This window comes from Mobula hypostoma, chromosome Y (assembly GCF_963921235.1).
Source record: "Mobula hypostoma chromosome Y, sMobHyp1.1, whole genome shotgun sequence".
Taxonomy (NCBI): domain Eukaryota; kingdom Metazoa; phylum Chordata; class Chondrichthyes; order Myliobatiformes; family Myliobatidae; genus Mobula; species Mobula hypostoma.
In genome coordinates, this window is record NC_086130.1 from 2,923,809 (window position 1) to 2,943,427 (window position 19,619).

At 42.6% G+C, this 19,619-nt stretch overlaps 1 protein-coding gene across 1 annotated transcript in view; it reads left to right on the forward strand.

Annotated features, from left to right (window-relative positions):
- Positions 1 to 19,619, forward strand: part of LOC134341089 (histone-lysine N-methyltransferase 2A-like) — a 272,129-nt gene that overhangs the window by 221,810 nt on the left and 30,700 nt on the right. Inside the window, exons 28-29 of the mRNA XM_063038841.1 lie at positions 15,306 to 15,394; positions 17,135 to 17,302. Coding sequence (XP_062894911.1) covers positions 15,306 to 15,394; positions 17,135 to 17,302 — 257 coding nt within the window. The remainder of the gene's footprint in view (positions 1 to 15,305; positions 15,395 to 17,134; positions 17,303 to 19,619) is intronic.

Below are 19,619 nucleotides of genomic sequence, written 5' to 3' on the forward strand. Positions count from 1 at the left end.
CTAAATCTGATCACGCCTTCCCCCTCACTCTTCAGAAACAGGAGAACCTTTTCTTTGAAATCTCTGCCCGTAGCTACGGGAGACTTGACTCTCTCCTTCTTCTGGAACATATGAACTGCCCATGGCCCCCCTCACCTGGACCATGGATAGTACCAGACAGCTCCATTGCCGTTAGGTCAGTGCTATTCTGCAGTAAAACGAGGTCTGACTGCCATTTTATCAAACTTCCATCATAACTTTGCCAACAACTTTAGCAGTACTTAACAGGTGAATTAACAATTCTTCCGGAGTATGAATATCTACCCCACTAAACACACACACGTTAGTTACCAGTAACCCCTTGGATGCGCACCACCGCTCCACACCAGCAGCATCCATAGTAGCACAGACTTAAACCACACAACCCACTGGTTCAGTGCTCAGGGCAATCACACTCCAACGGAATCAATTCCAGAAAGATACCCCCACAATTGTAACCCTCAGATTCGGCCGGCGGTGTTAAGTCTAGAGGAAGACAGTCTCTGACCCACCAAACTTATGAAATTTCATTTGTGTGGATGCTACATAATGTGTTCCCCTTTTACAAATCAGTGCATTGAAATATCAGAGGGTATACCATATGCAATTAAACGATTGAGCTATATTATTCTTAATTTGACTAAAGGGTGAGTAGAGAAAAACAAAAAGAAAAGGGCCATTTTAATGAAACAGTCTAATGTGCGCAAGTTGGAGCTCACGGTTTTACTGTCCGTTCGCTCTCCATTGATTTCCCCTGGGTGTCCTTGACTCCCGACCCCATTTCACATCCACTCAGTCCTGCAGTCTATGACCTCTCCATTCTGGCATCTTCTCTCTCCATCTTCTGCCAGATAAAAGCCCGTGAATCCTTTCCTCTTGGACGCACAGAAAGAAAAACACTCCCCTCATGGGATGCCGCACATTCCAAAGCCTCCATATCTCTAGTCGTAATCCAAACACTGCTGCAATAGAGAACCTGTTACATTAGCAGTGAAACCTTTCCTAAGACGTTACACATGTAATCCTGCATTGATTGCTTCCAGTATGGCTAGCAACAAACTAAACTGACATCCTATAGGAAAAGTTGATGAATTGACAAGAGGTGGGAAAATATTTTACGTTTGCATTGGCCTTGGTCAGAACAATATGTACAGACTAAAAGCATCTGCAGTTTGGTCAGAAGAGGTTGAGTTGAGGAGGAAAAAGAATGTGGAAAGGATTGGTTATATGATACAGATGGCAACATAGAAACATAGAAAACCTACAGCACAATACAGGCCCTTCAGCCTACAAAGTTGGGATGTAATGTTGAAATTATATAAAGGATTGGTAAGACCAAATTTGGAGTATTGTGTACAGTTCTGGTCACCAAATTATAGGAAAGATGTCAATAAAATTGAGAGAGTACAGACCGCTTTGCTGAACATCTACGCTCTGTCCGCCAGAGAAAGCAGGATCTCCCAGTGGCCACACATTTTAATTCCACATCCCATTCCCATTCTGACATGTCTATCCACGGCCTCCTCTACTGTAAAGATGAAGCCACACTCAGGTTGGAGGAACAACACCTTATATTCCGTCTGGGTAGCCTCCAACTTGATGGCATGAACATTGACTTCTCTAACTTCCGCTAGGCCCCACCTCCCCCTCGTACCCCATCTGTTACTCTTTTTAATGCACACATTCTTTCTCTCACTCTCCTTTTTCTCCCTCTGTCCCTCTGAATATACCTCTTGCCCATCCTCTGGGTCACCCCCCCCCCCCGTCTTTCTTCCCGGACCTCCTGTCCCATGATCCTCTCGTATCCCCTTCTGCCTATCACCTGTCCAGCTCTCGGCTCCATCCCTCCCCCTCCTGTCTTCTCCTATCATTTTGCATCTCCCCCTCCCCCTCCAGCTTTCAAATCCCTTACTCACTCTTCCTTCAGTTAGTCCTGACGAAGGGTCTTGGCCTGAAACGTCGACTGCGCCTCTTCCTATAGATGCTGCCTGGCCTGCTGCGTTCACCAGCAACTTTGATGTATGTTGAGAGAGTACAGAGGAGGTTTACTAAAATGTTGCTTGGGTTTCATCTCCTAAGTTACAGAGAAAGGTTGAACAAGTTAAGTCTTTATCCTTTGGAACGTAGAAGGTTGATGGGGGGACTTGATAGACGTGTTTAAAATTATGAGGGGGATAGATAGAGTTGACGTGGATAGGCTTTTTCCATTGAGTCGAACATTGAGTTGAGGGGGAGATTCGAACAAGAGGACATGAGTTGAGAGCTAAAGGGCAAAAGTTTAGAGGTAATATGAGGGGGAGCTTCTTTACTCAGAGAGTGGTAGCTGTGTGGAACGAGTTTCCAGCAGAAGTGGTTGAGGCAGGTTCGATATTGTCGTTTAAAGTTAAATTGGATAGATATATGGACAGGAAAGGAATGGAGGGTTATGGACTGAGTGCAGGTGGGTGGGACTAGGTGAGAATAAGAGTTCGGCACGGACTAAAAGGGCCGAGATGGCCTGTTTCCTTGCTGTAATTGTTATATGGTTATAAAGTTGTGCCGAACATGTCCCTACATACCTTAGAAATTACTAGGCTTACCCATAGCCCTCTATTTTTCTATGCTCCATGTAACTATCCAAAAGCCTCTTAAAGACCCTATCGTATCTGTCTCCACCTCCTTTGCCGGCAACCCATTCCACATACTCACCACTCTCTGCGTAAAAAACTTACCCCTGACATCTCCTCTGTACCTACTCCCCAGCACCTGAAACCTGTGTCTTCTTGTGGCAACCATTTCAACCCTGGGAAAAAGCCTCTGATATCCACATGATCAATGCCTCTCATCATTATATGCACCTCTGTCAGGTCACCTGTCATCCTCCATCGCTCCAAGGAGAAAAGGCCAAGTTCACTCAACCTGTTTTCATAAGGCATGCTACCCAATCCAGGCGACATCCTTGTAAATCTCCTCTGCATCCTTTCTGTAGTGAGGCGACCAGAACTGAGCACAGTACTTGTAAGTGGGGTCTGACCAAGCTCCTATGTAGCTGCAACATTACCTCTCAGCTCTTAAACTCAATCCCATGATTGATGAAGGCCAGTGCACCATATGCCGTCTTAACCACAGAGTCAACCTGTGCAGCTGCTTTATTTGTTCTATGGACTCAGACCCCAAGATCCCTCTGATCCCCCACACTGTCAAGAGTCTTAGCAACTGAACCACCTCACACTTATTTGGGTTGAACTCCATCTGCCACACCTCAGCCCAGTCTTGCATCCTATCTTGTAACTTCTGACAACCCTGCACTTCCTCATCCAGGTCATTTATAAAAATCACGAAGAGTAAAGGCTGATTTATACTTGTGCGTTGGTGTGTCTGCGTCGCTCTGCAATTCACCTTCAAAACGCTAGTTGGCGGTGGGGTTTTTATGCCATTGTGTGGAGTTTCTTCATGTTGAAACTCAACACAAAGAAACTCAAACTTCAAACAATGGCAACTGAAACTGAATGAGGGTGAATTTTCTGTCGCAAACACAAGGAAATCTGCAGATGCTGGAATTTCAAGCAACACACATAAAAATTGCTGGTGAACGCAGTAGGCCAGGCAGCATATATAGGAAGAGGTACAGTCGACGTTTCGGGCCGAGAAGGGTCTCAGCCCGAAATGTCGAGCATACTTCTTCTTATAGATGCTGCCTGGCCTACTGCGTTCACCAGCAATTTTTATGTGAATTTTCTGTGCTTGTCCAGCCACTGAGAGACATGGACGAGGAAATGCATTTCAGATATTTTCGGATGTTGTCAAGTAGATTTGACGATTTGGTTCATCGTCTCCATCCATTTATTTCGCATCAGTGTACGTACAGTATACTCAGAGACTGGCAATCACCATTCGAGTTTTAGCTTCAGGTGGAAGGCAACAGGCTGTAGCAGCTAGCTACAAACTGGCATCAAGCACAGGGTCCTTCATAATTTTGGATGTCTGTAAAGCTTTATGGAAAGCATTGCAGCCAGCGTTCCTTCCCTGCTCTTCAGTCACTCAGTGGGAAGCTATTGCTGCGTAGGAGAAAATGCGATGCTGCCTAGCGGACCAATCACAGTTGTTGCAGTTTGCGTTGCCGCGACGTGTCATTACCTTTTTGGGGAGGTGCACGTCAGGCTACGGGGTAGAGTACAGCGTAGGGTACGTGGCCACACCGTAACCTACGGCGTCAATTTGATGCACAAGTATAAATTGGCCATAAGGGTTCCAGAACAGATCCCTGAGGCACACCACTGGGCACCGACCTCCATGCAGAATATGATCCATCTACAACCACTCTGCCTTCTGTGGGCAAACCAGTTATGGATCCACAAAGCAATGTCCCCTTGGATCCCATGCCTCCTTACTTTCTCAATAAACCTTGCACGGGGTACCTTATCAAATGTCTTACAAATACAGTACATCTACTGCTCTTCCTTCATCAATGTGTTATGTCACATCCTCAAAAAATTCAATGAGGCTTGTAAGGCACGACCTGCCCTTGACAAAGCCATGCTGATTATTCTTATTAATATTATACCTCTCCAAATGTTAATAAATCCTGCCTCTCAGAATCTTCTCCATCAACTTACTAACTACTGAAGTAGTACTGAACTACTCACTGGTCTATAATTTCCTGGGCTATCTCTACTCCCTTTCATAAATACAGGAACAACATCTGCAACCCTCCAAACCTCCAGAACCTCTCCCATCCCCATTAATGATGCAAAGGTCTTCGCCAGAGGCTCAGCAATCTCCTCCCTCACCTCCCACAGTAGCCTGGGATACATCTTATCTGGTCCCAGCGACTTATCCAACTTGATGCTTTCCAAAAGTTCCAGCACATCCTCTTTCTTAATATCTACATGCTCAAGCTTTTCAGTCTGCTGCAAGTCATCACTACAATCACCAAGATCCTTTTCCATAGTGAATACTGAAGTAAAAGGTACCTTTGCTATTTCCTCCGGTTCCATACACACTTTCCCACTGTCACACTTGATAGGTCCTATTCTTTCCCTTCTTATCCTTTTGCTCTTCACATACTTGTAGAATGCCTTGAGGTTTTCCTTAATTCTGCCCGCCAAGTCCTTCTCATGGCCCCTTCTGTCTCTCCTAATTTCCTTCTTAATCTCCTTCCTGTTAGCCTTATAATCTTCTAGATCTCTAACATTACTTACCTCTCTGAACCTTTTGTAAGCATTTCTTCTTGACTAGATTTATTAAAGCCTTTGTACACCATGGTTCCTGTACCTACCATAATTTCGCTGTGTCATTGGAATGTAGCTGTGCAGAACTCCACACAAATATCCCCTGAACATTTGCCACATTTCTTCCGTACTTTTTCCTGAGAACATCTGTTCCCAATTTTAAGCTTACAAGTTCCTGCCTGATAGCCTCATAATTCCCCTCATTCCAATTTAAACGTTTTCCTAACTTGTATGTTTCTGTCTCTCTCCAATGCTATTGTAAAGGAGATAGAATTGTGATTACTATCTCCATAATGCTCTCCCACTGAGCAATCTGATACCTGACCGGGTTCATTTCCCAATACCAAATCAAGTACAGTCTCTCCTCTTGTAGGCTAAGAAACCTTCCTGAACACACCTAATAAACTCCACCCCATCTTAAAGCCCCTGCTCTAGGGAGATGTCAATCGATATTTGGGAAATTAAAATCTCCCACCACGACAACTCTTATTATTACACCTTTCCAGGATCTGTTTCCCTATCTGTTCCTCAATATCCCTGTTACTATTGGGCGGCCTATAAAAAACACCCAGTAAAGTTATTGACCCCCTCCTGTTCCTAACTTCCACCCACAGAGACTCCGTAGACAATCCTTCCATGACGTCCACCTTCTCTGCAGCTGTGACACTATCTCTGATCTACAGTGCCACACACCCACCTCTTTTGCCTCCCTCCCTGTCCTTTCTGAAGCACCTAAAACCCGGCACTTGAAGTAACCATTCCTGTCCCTGAGCCATCCAACTCTCTGTAATGGCCACCACAATGTTACCAAAACTATTTCCATAATGTAATAATAGTTTGGTGTGGATGCATTTAAAATACTACAAATGTAAGACATCCTTGACTTGAAGTTCCACTCTCTTGTAAAAAAAAAGGCGTTACAGCCGTAGCAAGAGGTCCAGCAGAAATCTCAAGACCCTGAAGAATATGTAGTGAATGGAGAGTGTGCAGACTGGTCCGCAACTCACTGACATCAACATATGCAGGTTTTACAGTGCTATATCATATCCAAATCCTGACCCCACCAAGAGCCAGGAATAGAATATTCAGAACATTGAATCTTTACAGGTGGAGTTAGGAAACTGCAAAGGTAAAAAAAGCTTTAGGAGACTCATAATAGGCCTCCAAATAGTAACCAAGATGTGGGGTTAAGATTGCAGAGGGGGCTGGAATATGCATGTAATACAGGTAATGACACAATTGTGAGGATCAGGTTGGTGTTGGATTGCAAGAGAGGGAATTTGTTGAATGCCTAAAAGATGGCTTTTTAGAGCAGCTCATGCTTGAGCCTACTCAGGAAAAGGCTATCTTAGAATGGATGTTGTGAAATAACCCAGATTTTATTAGGGAGCTTAACGTAAAGTGATCCCTAGGACGCAGGGATCATAATATGTTTAAACTCACAGTGCAATTTGAGAGGGAGAAGCATAACTTCATAGCTTGAGTAAGGGGAAATATGAGGCTATCAGGCAACTTGGAAACATAAATTGGGAACAGATTTTCTCAGAGAAATGTACAGAAGAAATATGGCAGATGTTAAGGGGATATTTGCGTGGAGTTCTGCATAGGTACGTTCCAGTGAGACAGGGAAAGGATGGTAGGATACAGGAACCATGGTGTACAAAGATTGTTGTAAATCTAGTCAAGAATAGAAGAAAAGCTTATGAAAGGTTCAAAAAACTAGGTAATGATAGAGATCTAGAAGATTATAAGGCTAGCAGGAAGGAGCTTGAGAATGAAATTAGGAGAGCCGGAAGGGGCCATGAGAAGGCCTTGGTGGACAGAATTAAGGCATTCTGCAAGTATGTGAAGGGCAAGAGGATTCGACTGGAGAGAATAAGACCAATCAAGTGTGACAGTGCAAAGAAGTGTATGGAAGTAGAGGAGATAGCAGAGAGTATTCACTATGGTAAAGGATCTTGACGATTGTAGGGATGACTTACAGCAGACTGAAAAGCTTCAGCATGTAGATATTAAGGAAGATGATTTGGAAAGCATCAAGTTGGATAAGTCACTGGGACCAGACCAGATGTACCACAGGCTACTGTGAAAGGTGAGGGCAGGAGAAGTTCCGGAGGATTGGAGGATTGTGGATGTTGTTCCTTTATTCAAGAAAGTGAGTAGAGATAGCCCAGGAAATTACAGACCAGTGAGTCTTACTTCAGTGACTGGTAAATTGGTAGAAGATCCTGAGAGGCAGGATTTATGAGCATTTGGAGAGGCATAATATGATTAGGAATATTCAGCATGGTTTTGTCAAAGGCAGGTCATGTCTTAGCACCCTGATGAATTTTTTGGGGATATGACATAACACATTGATGAAGGAAGAGCAGTAGATGTAGTGTATATGGATTTCAGCAAGGCATTTGATAAGGTACCCCATGCAAGGCTTATTGAGAAAGTAAGGAGGCATGGGATCTAAAGGAACATTGCTTTGTGGATCCAGAACTGGCTTGCCGACAGAAGGCAAAGAGTGGTTGTAGACGGGTCATATTCTGCATGGAGATCGGTCACCAGTGGAGTGCATTAGGGATCTGTTCTGGGACCCTTACTCTTCGTGATTTTTAAAAACAACCTAGATGAGGAAGTGGAGGGATGGGTTAGTAAGTTTGCTGATGACACAAAGTTTGGATGCCTGACAGAGGATATAATGGGACATTGATAGGATGCAAAACTGGCCTGAGAAGTGGCAGATGGAGTTCAAACCAGATGAATGTGAGGTAGTTCATTTTGGTAGGTCAAATATGATGGCAGAATATGGTATTAATAGTAAGACTCTTGGCAGTGTTGAGGATCAGAGGGATCTTGGGGTCCGAGTCCATAGGACACTCAAAGCTGCTGCACAGGTTGACTCTGTGGTTAAGATGCATATGGTACATTGGCCTTCATCAATTGTGGGACTGAGTTTAGGAGCCGAGAGGTAAGGTTGCAGCTATATTGACCCTGGTGAGACACCACTTTGAGTACTGTGCTCAGTTCTGGTCACCTCACTATAGGAAGGATGTGGAAACCACAGAAAGGGTGTAGAGGAGATTTACAAGGATGTTGTCTGGATTGGAGAGCATGCCTTATGAGTATAGGTTGAGTGAATTCGGCCTTTTCTCCTTGGAGTGACAGGATGAGAGGTGACCTGATAGAGGTGTATAAGATAATGAGAGGTGTTGATTGTGTGGATAGTCAGAGGCTTTTTCCCAGGGCTGAAATGGCTAACATGAGAGGACACTGTTTTAAGGTTCATAGAAATATAGAAAACCTGCAGCACGATACAGGCCCTTCGGTCCAGAAAGCTGTGCCAAACATGCCATTACCTTAGAAATTACCTAGGGTTACCCATAGCCCTCTATTTTTCTGAGCTTCATGTACCTGTCCAGGAATTTCTTAAAAGACCCTATTGTATCTACCTCTACCTCCGTCGCCGGCAGCCCATTCGACGCATTCAACACTGCGTAAAAAATTTACCCCTGACATCTCGTCTGTACCTACTTCCAAGCACCTTAAAACCGTGCCCTCTTGTGCTAGCTAATTTTGATGGTATTAGAAATGATCTGGCAACTGTGAATTGGGATAGGCTGTTTTCCGGCAGAGGTGTACTTGGAAATGGGAACCTTCATAAGATAAATTTTGAGAGCAGAAAGCTTGTATATGCCTGTCAGATAAAAAGGATAAAGATAACAGGTGTAGGAAGACGGTTTTCAAGAAATGTTTGGGATGGAGCATAACAAATACAAGAGAATGTGTAAGAAAGAAATCAGAAGGGCTAAAAGGAGGCATGAGGTTGCCCCTGCAGTCAGGTAAAGGTTAAGAACAAAGTGATTGCCAGGCACAAAATAGGACCTCTGGAAGATCAAAATGGTAAGCCATGTGTGGAGCTAAAAGAGATATGGATGATCTTAAATGAGATTTTTCCATCTGTATTTACTTAGGAGACAGACACTGAGTAAGGCAAAGCGGCGCAACTTCATGGATTGTTTAGAGATTACAGAGGAGGAGGTGTTTTCTGACTTGGGGCAAATTAGTGTGGATAATTAGTACTGCACCGAGTCTTGTCATCTTCAGAAGTTTTCTGATGACTCTGCCATAGTTGGATGCATCAGCAAGGGAGATGAGGCTGACTACAGGGCCACGGTAGGAAGCTTTGTCACATGGTTTGAGCAGAATTATCTGCAACTTACTGTGAAAGAGACTAAGGAGCTGGTGGTAGACCTGAGGAGAGCTAAGGCACCGGTGACCCCTGTTTCCATCCAGGGGGTCAGTGTGGACATGGTGGAAGATTACAAATACTTGGGGATACGAATTGACAATAAACTGGACTGGTCAAAGAACACTGAGGCTGTCTACAAGAAGGATCAGAGCCGTCTCTATTTCCTGAGGAGACTGAGGTCCTTTAACATCTGTCGGACGATGCTGAGGATGTTCTGCGAGTCTGTGAGTGGCCAGTGCTATCACGTTTGCTGTTGTGTGCTGGGGCAGCAAGCTGAGGGTAGCAGTCACCAACAGAATCAACAAACTCATTCGTAAGGCCAGTGATGTTGTGGAGATGGAACTGGACTCTCTTACAGTGGTGTCTGAAAAGAGGATGCTGTCTTAAGTTGCATGCCATCTTGGTCAATGTTTCCCATCCACTACATAATGTACTGGGTGGACACAGGAATACATTCAGCCAGAGACTCATTCCACCGAGATGCAACACAGAGCGTCATAGGAAGTCATTCCTGCCTGTGGCCATCAAACTTTACAACTCCTCCCTTGGAGGGTGAGACACCCTGAGCCAATAGGATGGTCCTGGACTTATTTCCTGGCATAATTTACATATTACTATTTAATTATTTATGGTTTTATTACTATTTAATTATTTATGGTCCAACTGTAACGAAAACCAATTTCCCTCGGGATCAATAAAGTATGACTATGACTATGACTATAAGTCCCAGGGCCTAACAAGGTGTACCCTTGAACACTGTGGGAAGCCAATGCAGAAATTGCTGGTGTCCCAACAGAGATATTTAAATAATCCTTAGTGACTGGTAAATTACCAGATGGTTGAAGGATAATGCTGTTTAAGAAAGGTTTTAAAAACAAACCATGAAATATAAGCTGGAAAGTCTGACATTAGTTATTTGAGACTATTCTAAGGGACTGGGTATGTGAAAATTTGGATAGACGTGAGACTGATTAAGGATAGTCAGCATGGCTTTGTGCATGGTAGGCCATGTCTAACCAATCTTAAAAGAGTTTTTGCAGAAGTTATCATGAAAGTTGATGAAGGCAAGGCAGCGAATATTATTTCCACAGACTTTAGCAAGACATTTGTCAAGTTACTGATTGTGGGAGATCTTAATTTTCCAGACATAGACTGGGAAGCCCATTCTGTAAAAAGGCTGGATGGTTAGGAGTTTGTCAAATGTGTGCAAGATAGTTTTTTGCAGCAATACATAGGGGTACCAACTAGAGAAGGGGCAGTGTTGGCTCTCCTGTTAGGGAATGAGATAGGGCAGGTGATGGAGGTATGTGTTGGAGAGCACTTCGGGTTCAGTAATCACAATACCATTAGTTTCAATATAATTATGGAGAAGGATGGGACTGGACCCAGGGTTGAGATTTTTGGTTGGAGAAAGGCTAACTGAGGAGATGTGAAAGGATTTAGAAGGAGTGGATTGGGACAATTTGTTTTATGGGAAGGATGTAATAGAGAAATGGAGGTCATTTAAAGGTGAAATTTTGAGGGTACAGGATCTTTATGTTCCTGTTAGGTTGAAAGGAAAGGTTAAAAGTTTGAGAAAGCCATGGTTTTCAAGGGATATTGGAAACTTGGTTCGGAAAAAGGGACGGATCTACAATAAGTATAGACAGCTTGGAGTTAATGAGGTGCTTGAGAAATATAAAGAATGTAAAAAGAATCTTAAGAAAGAAATTAGAAAAGCTAAAGGAAGATACGAGACTGCTTTGGCAAGTAAGGTGCAAATAAATCCAAAAGGTTTCTACAGTTATGTTAATAGCAAAAGGATAGTGAGGGATAAAATTGGTCCCTTGGAGAATCAGAGTGGACAGCTATGTGCGGAGCCAAAAGAGATGGGGGAGATTTTGAACAATTTCTTTTCTTCGGTATTCACTAAGGAGAAGGATATTGAATTGTGTAAGGTAAAGGAAACAAGAAGGGTAGTTATGGAAAGTATGATGATTAAAGAAGAGGAAGTACTGGCGCTTTTAAGGAATATAAGTCTCCGGGTCGGGACAAGATATTCCCTAGGACCTTGAGGGAAGTTGGTGTGGAAATAGCAGGGGCACTGACAGAAATATTTCATATGTCATTAGAAATGGCGATGGTGCCGGAGGATTGGCATATTGCTCATGTGGTTCTATTGTTTAAAAACGGTTCTAAGAGTAAACCTAGGAATTATCGGCCTGTGAGTTTGACGTCAGTGGTGGGTAAATTGATGGAAAGTATTCTTAGAGATGGTATATATAATTATCTGGATAGACAGGGTCTGATTAGGAACGGTCACATGGATTTGTGCGTGGTAGGTCATGTTTGACAAATCTTATTGAATTCTTTGATGAGGTTACTAGAAAAGATGATGAGGGTAAAACGGTGGATGTCTAAATGGACTTTAGTAAGGCCTTTGACAAGGTTCCACACGGAAGGTTAGTTAGGAACGTTCAATCATTAGGCATTATTATTGAAGTAGTAAAGTGGATTCAGCAGTGGCTAGATGGGAAACGCCAGAGAATAGTGGTGGATAACTGTGTGTCAGATTGGAGGTGGGTGTATAGCGTGCCTCAGGGATCAGTACTGAGTCCAATGTTGTTTGTCATATATATTAATTATCTGGATGATGGGATCAAAATTGGATTAGTAAGTATGCAGTTGAAACTAAGATAGGTGGCATTGTGGATGATGAAGTAGGTTTTCAAAGCTTGCAGGGAGATTTAGGCCAGTTAGAAGAGTAGGCTGAAAGATGGCAGATGGAGTTTAATGCTGAAAAATGTGAGGTGCTACATTTTGGTAGGACTAATCACAATAGGACATACATGGTAAATGGTAGGGCATTGAAGAATGCTGTAGAACAGAGGGATCTAGGAATAATGGTGCATAGTTCCCTGAAGGTGGAATCTCATGTGGATAGGGTGGTGAAGAAAGCTTTTGGTATGCTGGCCTTTATTGATCAGAACATTGAGTTTAGCAGTTGGGATGTAATGTTGAAATTGTATGAGGCATTGGTAAGGCCAAATTTGGAGTATTGTGTACAGTTCTGGTCACCGAATTATAGGAAAGATGTCAATAAGATTGAGAGAGTACAGAGGAGATTTACTAAAATATTGCCTGGGTTTCATCACCTAAGTGACAGAGAAAGGTTGAACAAGTTAGGTCTTTATTCTTTGGAGCGTAGAAGGTTCAGGGGGAACTTGATAGAGGTATTTAAAACTATGTGGGGGATTGATAGAGTTGGCGTGGATAGGCTTTTTCCATTGAGAATGGGGGAGATTCGAACAAGAGGACATGAGTTTAGAGTTAAAGGGCAAAAGTTTAGGGGTAACATGAGGGGGAACTTCTTTACTCAGAGAGTGGTAGCTGTGTGGAACGAGCTTCCAGCAGAAGTGTTTGAGGCAGGTTCGATGTTGTTGTTTAAAGTTAAATTGGACAACTATATGGACAGGAAAGGAATGGAGGGTTATGAGCTGAGTGCAGGTGGGTGGGACTAGGTGAGAGTAAGAGTTCGGCATGGACTAGAAGGGCCGAAATGGCCTGTTTCCTTGCTGTAATTGTTATATGGTTATATGATCATCACATGGAAGGTTGGTCAAGAAGATTCAGTCATTTGGCATTCAAGATAAGGTAGTAAATTGGATTGGAAGTTGGCTTTGTGAAAGAAGCCAGAGAATGGAAGTAGATAATTGTCTGTCTGATTAGAGGTCTGTGACTAGTGAGTGTTGCAGGGTTCCAAGCTGGGTCCAGTATCTATATCAGTGATAGGGATGATAAAGTGATTAACTGGATCAGCACATTTGCAGATGACACCAAGATTGGGGTATAGTGTGTAGCAAGAGAAGTTGTCATAGCTTGCATTGGAACCTGACCAACTCAAAAAGTGGCAGATGAAGTTTCATGCAGATAAATGTGAGATATTGGGCTTTGGTACATCAACCAGGGTAGGTCTTATGCAGGGCATGTGGTAGAAGAAAGGGATCTGGGAATACAGATACATAATTCATTGAAAATCAAAGTACAGGAGATGTAATGTTATGTTGAAGTTTTGTAAGTCATTGGTGAGGCCTCATTTGAAATACTGTGTGCAGTTTTGGTCACCTACCTACAGGAAAGATGTAAATAAGATTGAAAGATTACAAAGAAAGTTTACAAGGATGGTGCCTGATCTACAGCACCTAAGTTACAAGGAAGGACTAAATAGGCAGATCTGTATTCTTTACAATGTAGAAGATTGAGAGGATATATGATTGAGGTATACACAATTATGAGGGGTAGAGAAAGGGTAAATGCCAGCAGGCTTTTTCCACTGAACTTGGGTGGGTCTATTACAAGAGGTTATGGGTTATGGGTAGAATGTGAGAAGTTTAAGGGGAACTTGAGGGGAAACTTCACTCAGAGTGTCATGCGAGTGTGGAATGAATTGTCAACACAAGTGGTGCCTGTGAGCTTGATTTCAATGTTTAAGGCAAGTTTGGGTACCTAAATGAATGATAGGGGTATGGAGGGCTGTGGTCCCGGTGTAAGTCAGTGGCAGTAGGTTGTTTAAATGGTTTACACAGGCTAGATGAGCTGAAGGGTCTGCTGCTGTGATGCAGTTTTCTATGACTGACTCCGCCCCTCAAATGAGTGACTTTATCTTGGAGCTGCCGATCTAATCTAGCCATGGCTATCCATGAGTGTCAGTGTTCATTGGTGGCATCAGTTAGTCTCGCGAGACCATGGATCTGCGACTGGAAAGTCTTGCTTTAAGTCTGTGTTAGAGCAGCGTCTGTTGTGGCTGTCGAGGCCCACATGGGAGTGACAGTCTCGGCTGCATCGACTGAACTTGAAGGTTGTTGTCTTGGTGCTGTTTTTCGGGCAAGTGCACTTTTCTTCAGCAACAAGCCTCAGCTTCTTTTCTCTTTATAGACCTCTGCGTTGTTCCAGTGTTAACATTAATTAATTACCTGACAGTATTTTGGGAGTAACTACATCTGAGTGATTCAAGACTGATCTGAATCCAGTGATTGTAATCATTGCCCGGTACTTTCGTGGCGCAAATTTACTTGCTACTGCCTACAGGAATGGATTTGTTATTTATGAGTTACAAATGTAATTGAAAACTGAGTAATTATCAGAAAAATCCCCACCCCTGACGATATAGTGGAAAGAAAGTCATTGATGATACTTCTGAAAATGCTTGGGCTTAGGACTTAGCAGTGAATTTGAAGCCACCTTGATCACTCATATCCCTATAATATTCTTTACCACTTAGGAAAGTTTTAAAAGGAAATGCAGAGCTTTGGGAAATTAGGTTATAGATAAAGAGGTTAGATTTGGTGGGAGCACACTAATCAAGTCTACCTTTTATTTGGAACAAAGAATTTCCGCTGGTAACAATCCTGTTTGTTTGAAGTAATTATAGATCTGATTAAGAATTTATATAATGTGGCTAGTACAATACTACAGGAAATGTAATATTCAGTACAGTATAATTAGCACTAGATTGTTAATGATATTGAGGAATTTTATAGCCTGGACATAAGCAATTACTGGGCTTTAAACAGTGCTATCAAGATTGTATGATTTGTTTGGCAGTTTAATGACTCATTGATAAGTAACACCACTCTCTATGCTGTAATATGCTCACTAGACACAGATTTATGTGCTCAAATCTCTGAAGTTGAAGCTGAGTCTGCTTCAAGCCGAGTTGCAACTGATACATAATTTAAAATCAAAAGCATCTTGAAACACTTAATGTTTGAGCATTCAGGCTTGAGTTTGTGTACACCTAAGTTATTGCCTGTAAATCTGTATTGAGACATTGCTAACTAAACTTTTTTTCCTTCCAGTCAAATGGAACACACATCAGTTTTGCAGCCCTTGGTATCAGTGAACACAGCAACCTCAAATACAGAAGGACAAGATGACTTTGTCACTGGTAAGTCTTAAGTTTCAGTCCATACAACAGGTGTAGATAATATAGATTTCTTATATTGTTCAATGAGAAGTTCTAAAATTGGAGTGGGTTAATTTTACTAGAGTAGGAACAGTAGGCTGCAAGCAGCCACTTCAGTTAATCTTAAAGCAGTTGAACGCATTATGTGAGGAAACTCAAAAGGTTCTTTGAAATGTTACCACTAAATAAAAGAGCCATATCTAAAGCCCCCAGATGACTTAAAACAGAGAGAGTAAAATAAGGTAGTAAAGGGACATTAATGAAAATGGAAAAGAGTGTACAGAATTGTTGAAATTGGTTTATTTACTTTCTGCTTGTATCAGAGCTGGTTAGCTCTTTAAGTTATCAATTTATAATTACTCATTTATTCTCTCTATACTAACAGTGGATAATCTGCTGCAGATTTCGTAGACTTCATCTTTGTGTCATAGTGGAACAGAGTTTTTATTACAACAGGTAATATAAAAGGACAATAAAAGTAGGACATCCAGAAGGGTTGGAATTTTAAAATAAAAAGTCTCATTGCAACTCTACAGTGCACATCTGTGACCATATCTTGAATACCTGAACATTTGAGATCCCCTTAATTAAGGATGGATGTTATTTTAAATGGAAACACTTCCAAGAAGATTCACTCAGATGATTCTGGATATGGAGGGATTGCCTATCCATTCAGGAAAGCTTGGGACTGTGGAATAAGAAGCAATCCTTTTGAAAGATTCATAGAGTGAATACTGAAGAATATTTCCCCTCGTAGAAGAATCCAGAACCATGGAACATGGACAGTCCTGCTGAAGGGTCTCGGCCCGAAATGTCGACTCTGCTTTTTTCCATAGATGCTGCATGGCCTGCTGAGTTCCTCCAGCATTTTCCGTGTGTTGCTCGGACTTCCAGCATCTGCAGATTTTCTCTTGTTTGCCATAGGACATGGAGTTCAAATAAGGCTGTACCTTTTTAAGATTGAGGTAAAGAAGAATTTCATCTGAGTTAGTGAACGCCAAGAAAGCTATGAGAATGGAGTACTTCTGTATATTTAAGATTGAAATAGGCACATTTCTAATCAATAAGTGAATCATAGGTTATGGGGAAAGGTTGGAGAGTGGATAACTATTGGATCAAATATTATCCAATTGACTGACAGATCAAGTTTGAGGAGCTGAATAGTTAACTTTATTCTTCCTCTACCTAACTTCTATCATTAACTTAACAACCAGATGGCTTCATCAACAGCAAATGGACCAGCTTCATGATCACCATGAATGGTATGAATGTTTGATTGAACGACTCATGTTGCAATACTTGATGTTGCATTAGCTGTATCTTCATGTCAACCCTGGCCTTGTTTCCAGAGATATCCATTCCACCTCCACTCTCTCTGCAACCTAAAACTATATTTTTTCTCATTTCTCAGCTATTCAAAGACAGAAAAATGACCTCCTTCCAAGTTCATATCCTTCTGTTCGTGACATTTTCTTTCCCATTCATTTACCATCTTAATTGCTTCCCTACCTAGTCAAAAGATTATGAACTTAAAATTTGCAAAATAAGACCATAAGAAAAAACCCTCCAAGTCCTTTTAGAAAGGGACATAACTATTATTGTACTCATGTTCATTTTATAATGTACACAAGATTTTAGTAATTGGGTCTGCTTGTTCCCAGCTCTGATATTTGATAGGCAGAAATAAAGTTTTTACCGATATCTTTATTCTTTTTCCATTAGAATGTAAAAGTTCAGATGATGATGACACCTTCACTTCTCCACTACTTGCTTTGCTTGAGCAAGAAGAAAGGAGAAGAGAGATCAGGAGTGAGAAGAAATCAAGCAAAGGCCTCCTATTTCAAATCACGAGTGATGATGGATTTCAGATCCAGTGTGATAACATTGAAGGTAGATTTAGTTTACTGCCTATACACAATGTATTGAAGGATTTGTTACATATTATATTCTTGTCTTTAGGAACAAAGTATTGAACAATATATATGCTGATTTGTATCTGTAATTCTTTATGTCTTCTTTTATTATGATCGTAGCTGTGCCACCAAAGGTTTACAAAGAAAGTACCTCCTCATTATTGTGACTGATAATATAAAGTATCTGGAGCTAAATTCAGAGAAGAAAGTCTGAGAATCGGAGCGGGAGTGTGGAGGAAGCCTTTTTTGAATTTTTCGGTTTCTTTTTCATCAGTGTTCAGAGAGGCGGGACTGTGCAAGCATGTGATGTTGGGGAGTGAGGTGCAAAAGATTTAAAAGGACACAAATCCTGAGTCGGGTTTAATTCGGAGAAGGAAGTCTGAAAATCGGAGCGGGAGTGCAGCAGAGGCCGTTTAGAATTTTTCGGGATTTTTTCATCAGCGTGCAGAGAGGGGGGACTGCGCAGGCGTATGATGTTGGGCAGTGAAGCGTGGATGATTTAAAAGGAACACAGCCGTATACAGTGGGCAGCGTCATTTGCGGACTGCGGAGTGAGCCGGGAGCAGACTGAAGGCTTAAGGGCTTTGGCTCAACGGGCTTAGGCAGAAACGGGCGAGGCGAAGTAGGTTTGGTATTTATTTTTTGTTGTTATTTGAAGAGAAGGGGAAGTATGAGTGTGAGGACAGCTTGTTCTCAGTGTCGGATGTGGGATGTCGTGGAGTCTCCCAACCTCCCGGACGTCCAAATCTGCGACAGGTGCGTCGAGATGCAGCCCCTAAGAGACCGTGTTAGGGAACTGGAGCTGCAGTGCGATGACCTTCGTCTTGTCAGGGAGAGTGAGGAGTTGATAGAGAGGAGTTACAGGCAGGTGGTCACACCAGGGCCACGGGAGACAAACAAGTGGGTCACGGTTAGGAGGGGGAATAGGAAGAATCAGGTAATAGAGAGTACCCCAGTGGCTGTGCCCCTTGACAATAAGTACTCCTGTTTGAGTACTGTTGGGGGGGGACAGCTTACCTGGGGGATGCAACAATGGCCGTGCCTCCGGCACAGAGTCAGGTCCTGTAGCTAAGAAGGGTAGGGAAAGGAAGAGGAGGGCAGTAGTAATAGGGGACTCGATAGTAAGGGGGTCAGATAGGCGATTCTGTGGATGCAGTCCGGAGACCCGGATGGTAGTTTGCCTTCCTGGTGCCAGGGTCCGGGATGTTTCTGATCGCGTCCAAGATATCCTGAAATGGGAGGGAGAGGAGGCAGAGGTCGTGATACATATAGGTACCAATGACATGGGTAGGAAAAAGGAAGAGTTCCTGAAAGGGGAATATAGGGAATTAGGTAGTCCTCGGGATTAATCTCGGGATTACTGCTTGTGCAACGCGACAGTGAGAGTAGGAATGGAATGAGGTGGAGGATAAATGCGTGGCTGAGGGATTGGAGCAGGAGCCGGGATTCAAGTTTTCGGATCATTCTGACCTCTTTTGGCATGGGCATGACCTGTACAAAAGGGACAGGTTACACTTGAATCCTAGGGGGACCAATATCCTGACGGGGAGATTTGCGAGGGCTACTGAGGTGACTTTAAACTAGAATGGTTGGGGGGGAGGGAATCAGATTAAAGAGACTAGGAGAGAGGAGGTTAGTTCACAAATAGAGAAAGCTTGTAGACGGTGTGTGAGGGATAGGCAGGGGACAGAGATCAGGAGCACTCAGACCAAAGATGTAGGGGACAAGGAAGAAAAAGATAACAAAGTTGGATAAACAGAGAGTAGGAGAGTTTCTTAAATGCATCTATTTTAATGCTAGGAGCATTGTAAGAAAGGTGGATGAGCTTAGAGCATGGACTGTTACCTGGAAATAAGATGTTGTAGCTATTAGCTCTGGCAGGATAGATTAGGGAGGCTACTTGGTTGGAATTGAGAAATGGAAAAGGTGTTGTGACGCTTATAGGGGTGTATTATAGATCACCTAATTTGGACCGAGAACTGGAGGAGCAAATTTGTAAGGAGATAGCAGATATTTGTAGTAAGCACAAGGTTGTGATTGTTGGAGATTTTAATTTTCCACATATAGACTGGGAAGCCCTTTCTGTAAAAGGGCTGGATGATTTGGAGTTTGTAAAATGTGTGCAAGATAATTTTTTGCAGCAATGCATAGGGGTACCAACTAGAGAAGGGGCAGTGTTGGATCTCCTGTTAATGAGATAGGGCAGGTGACGGAGGTATGTGTTGGGGAGCACTTCGGATCCAGTGATCACAATACCATTAGTTTCAATATAATTATGGAGAAGGATGGGACTG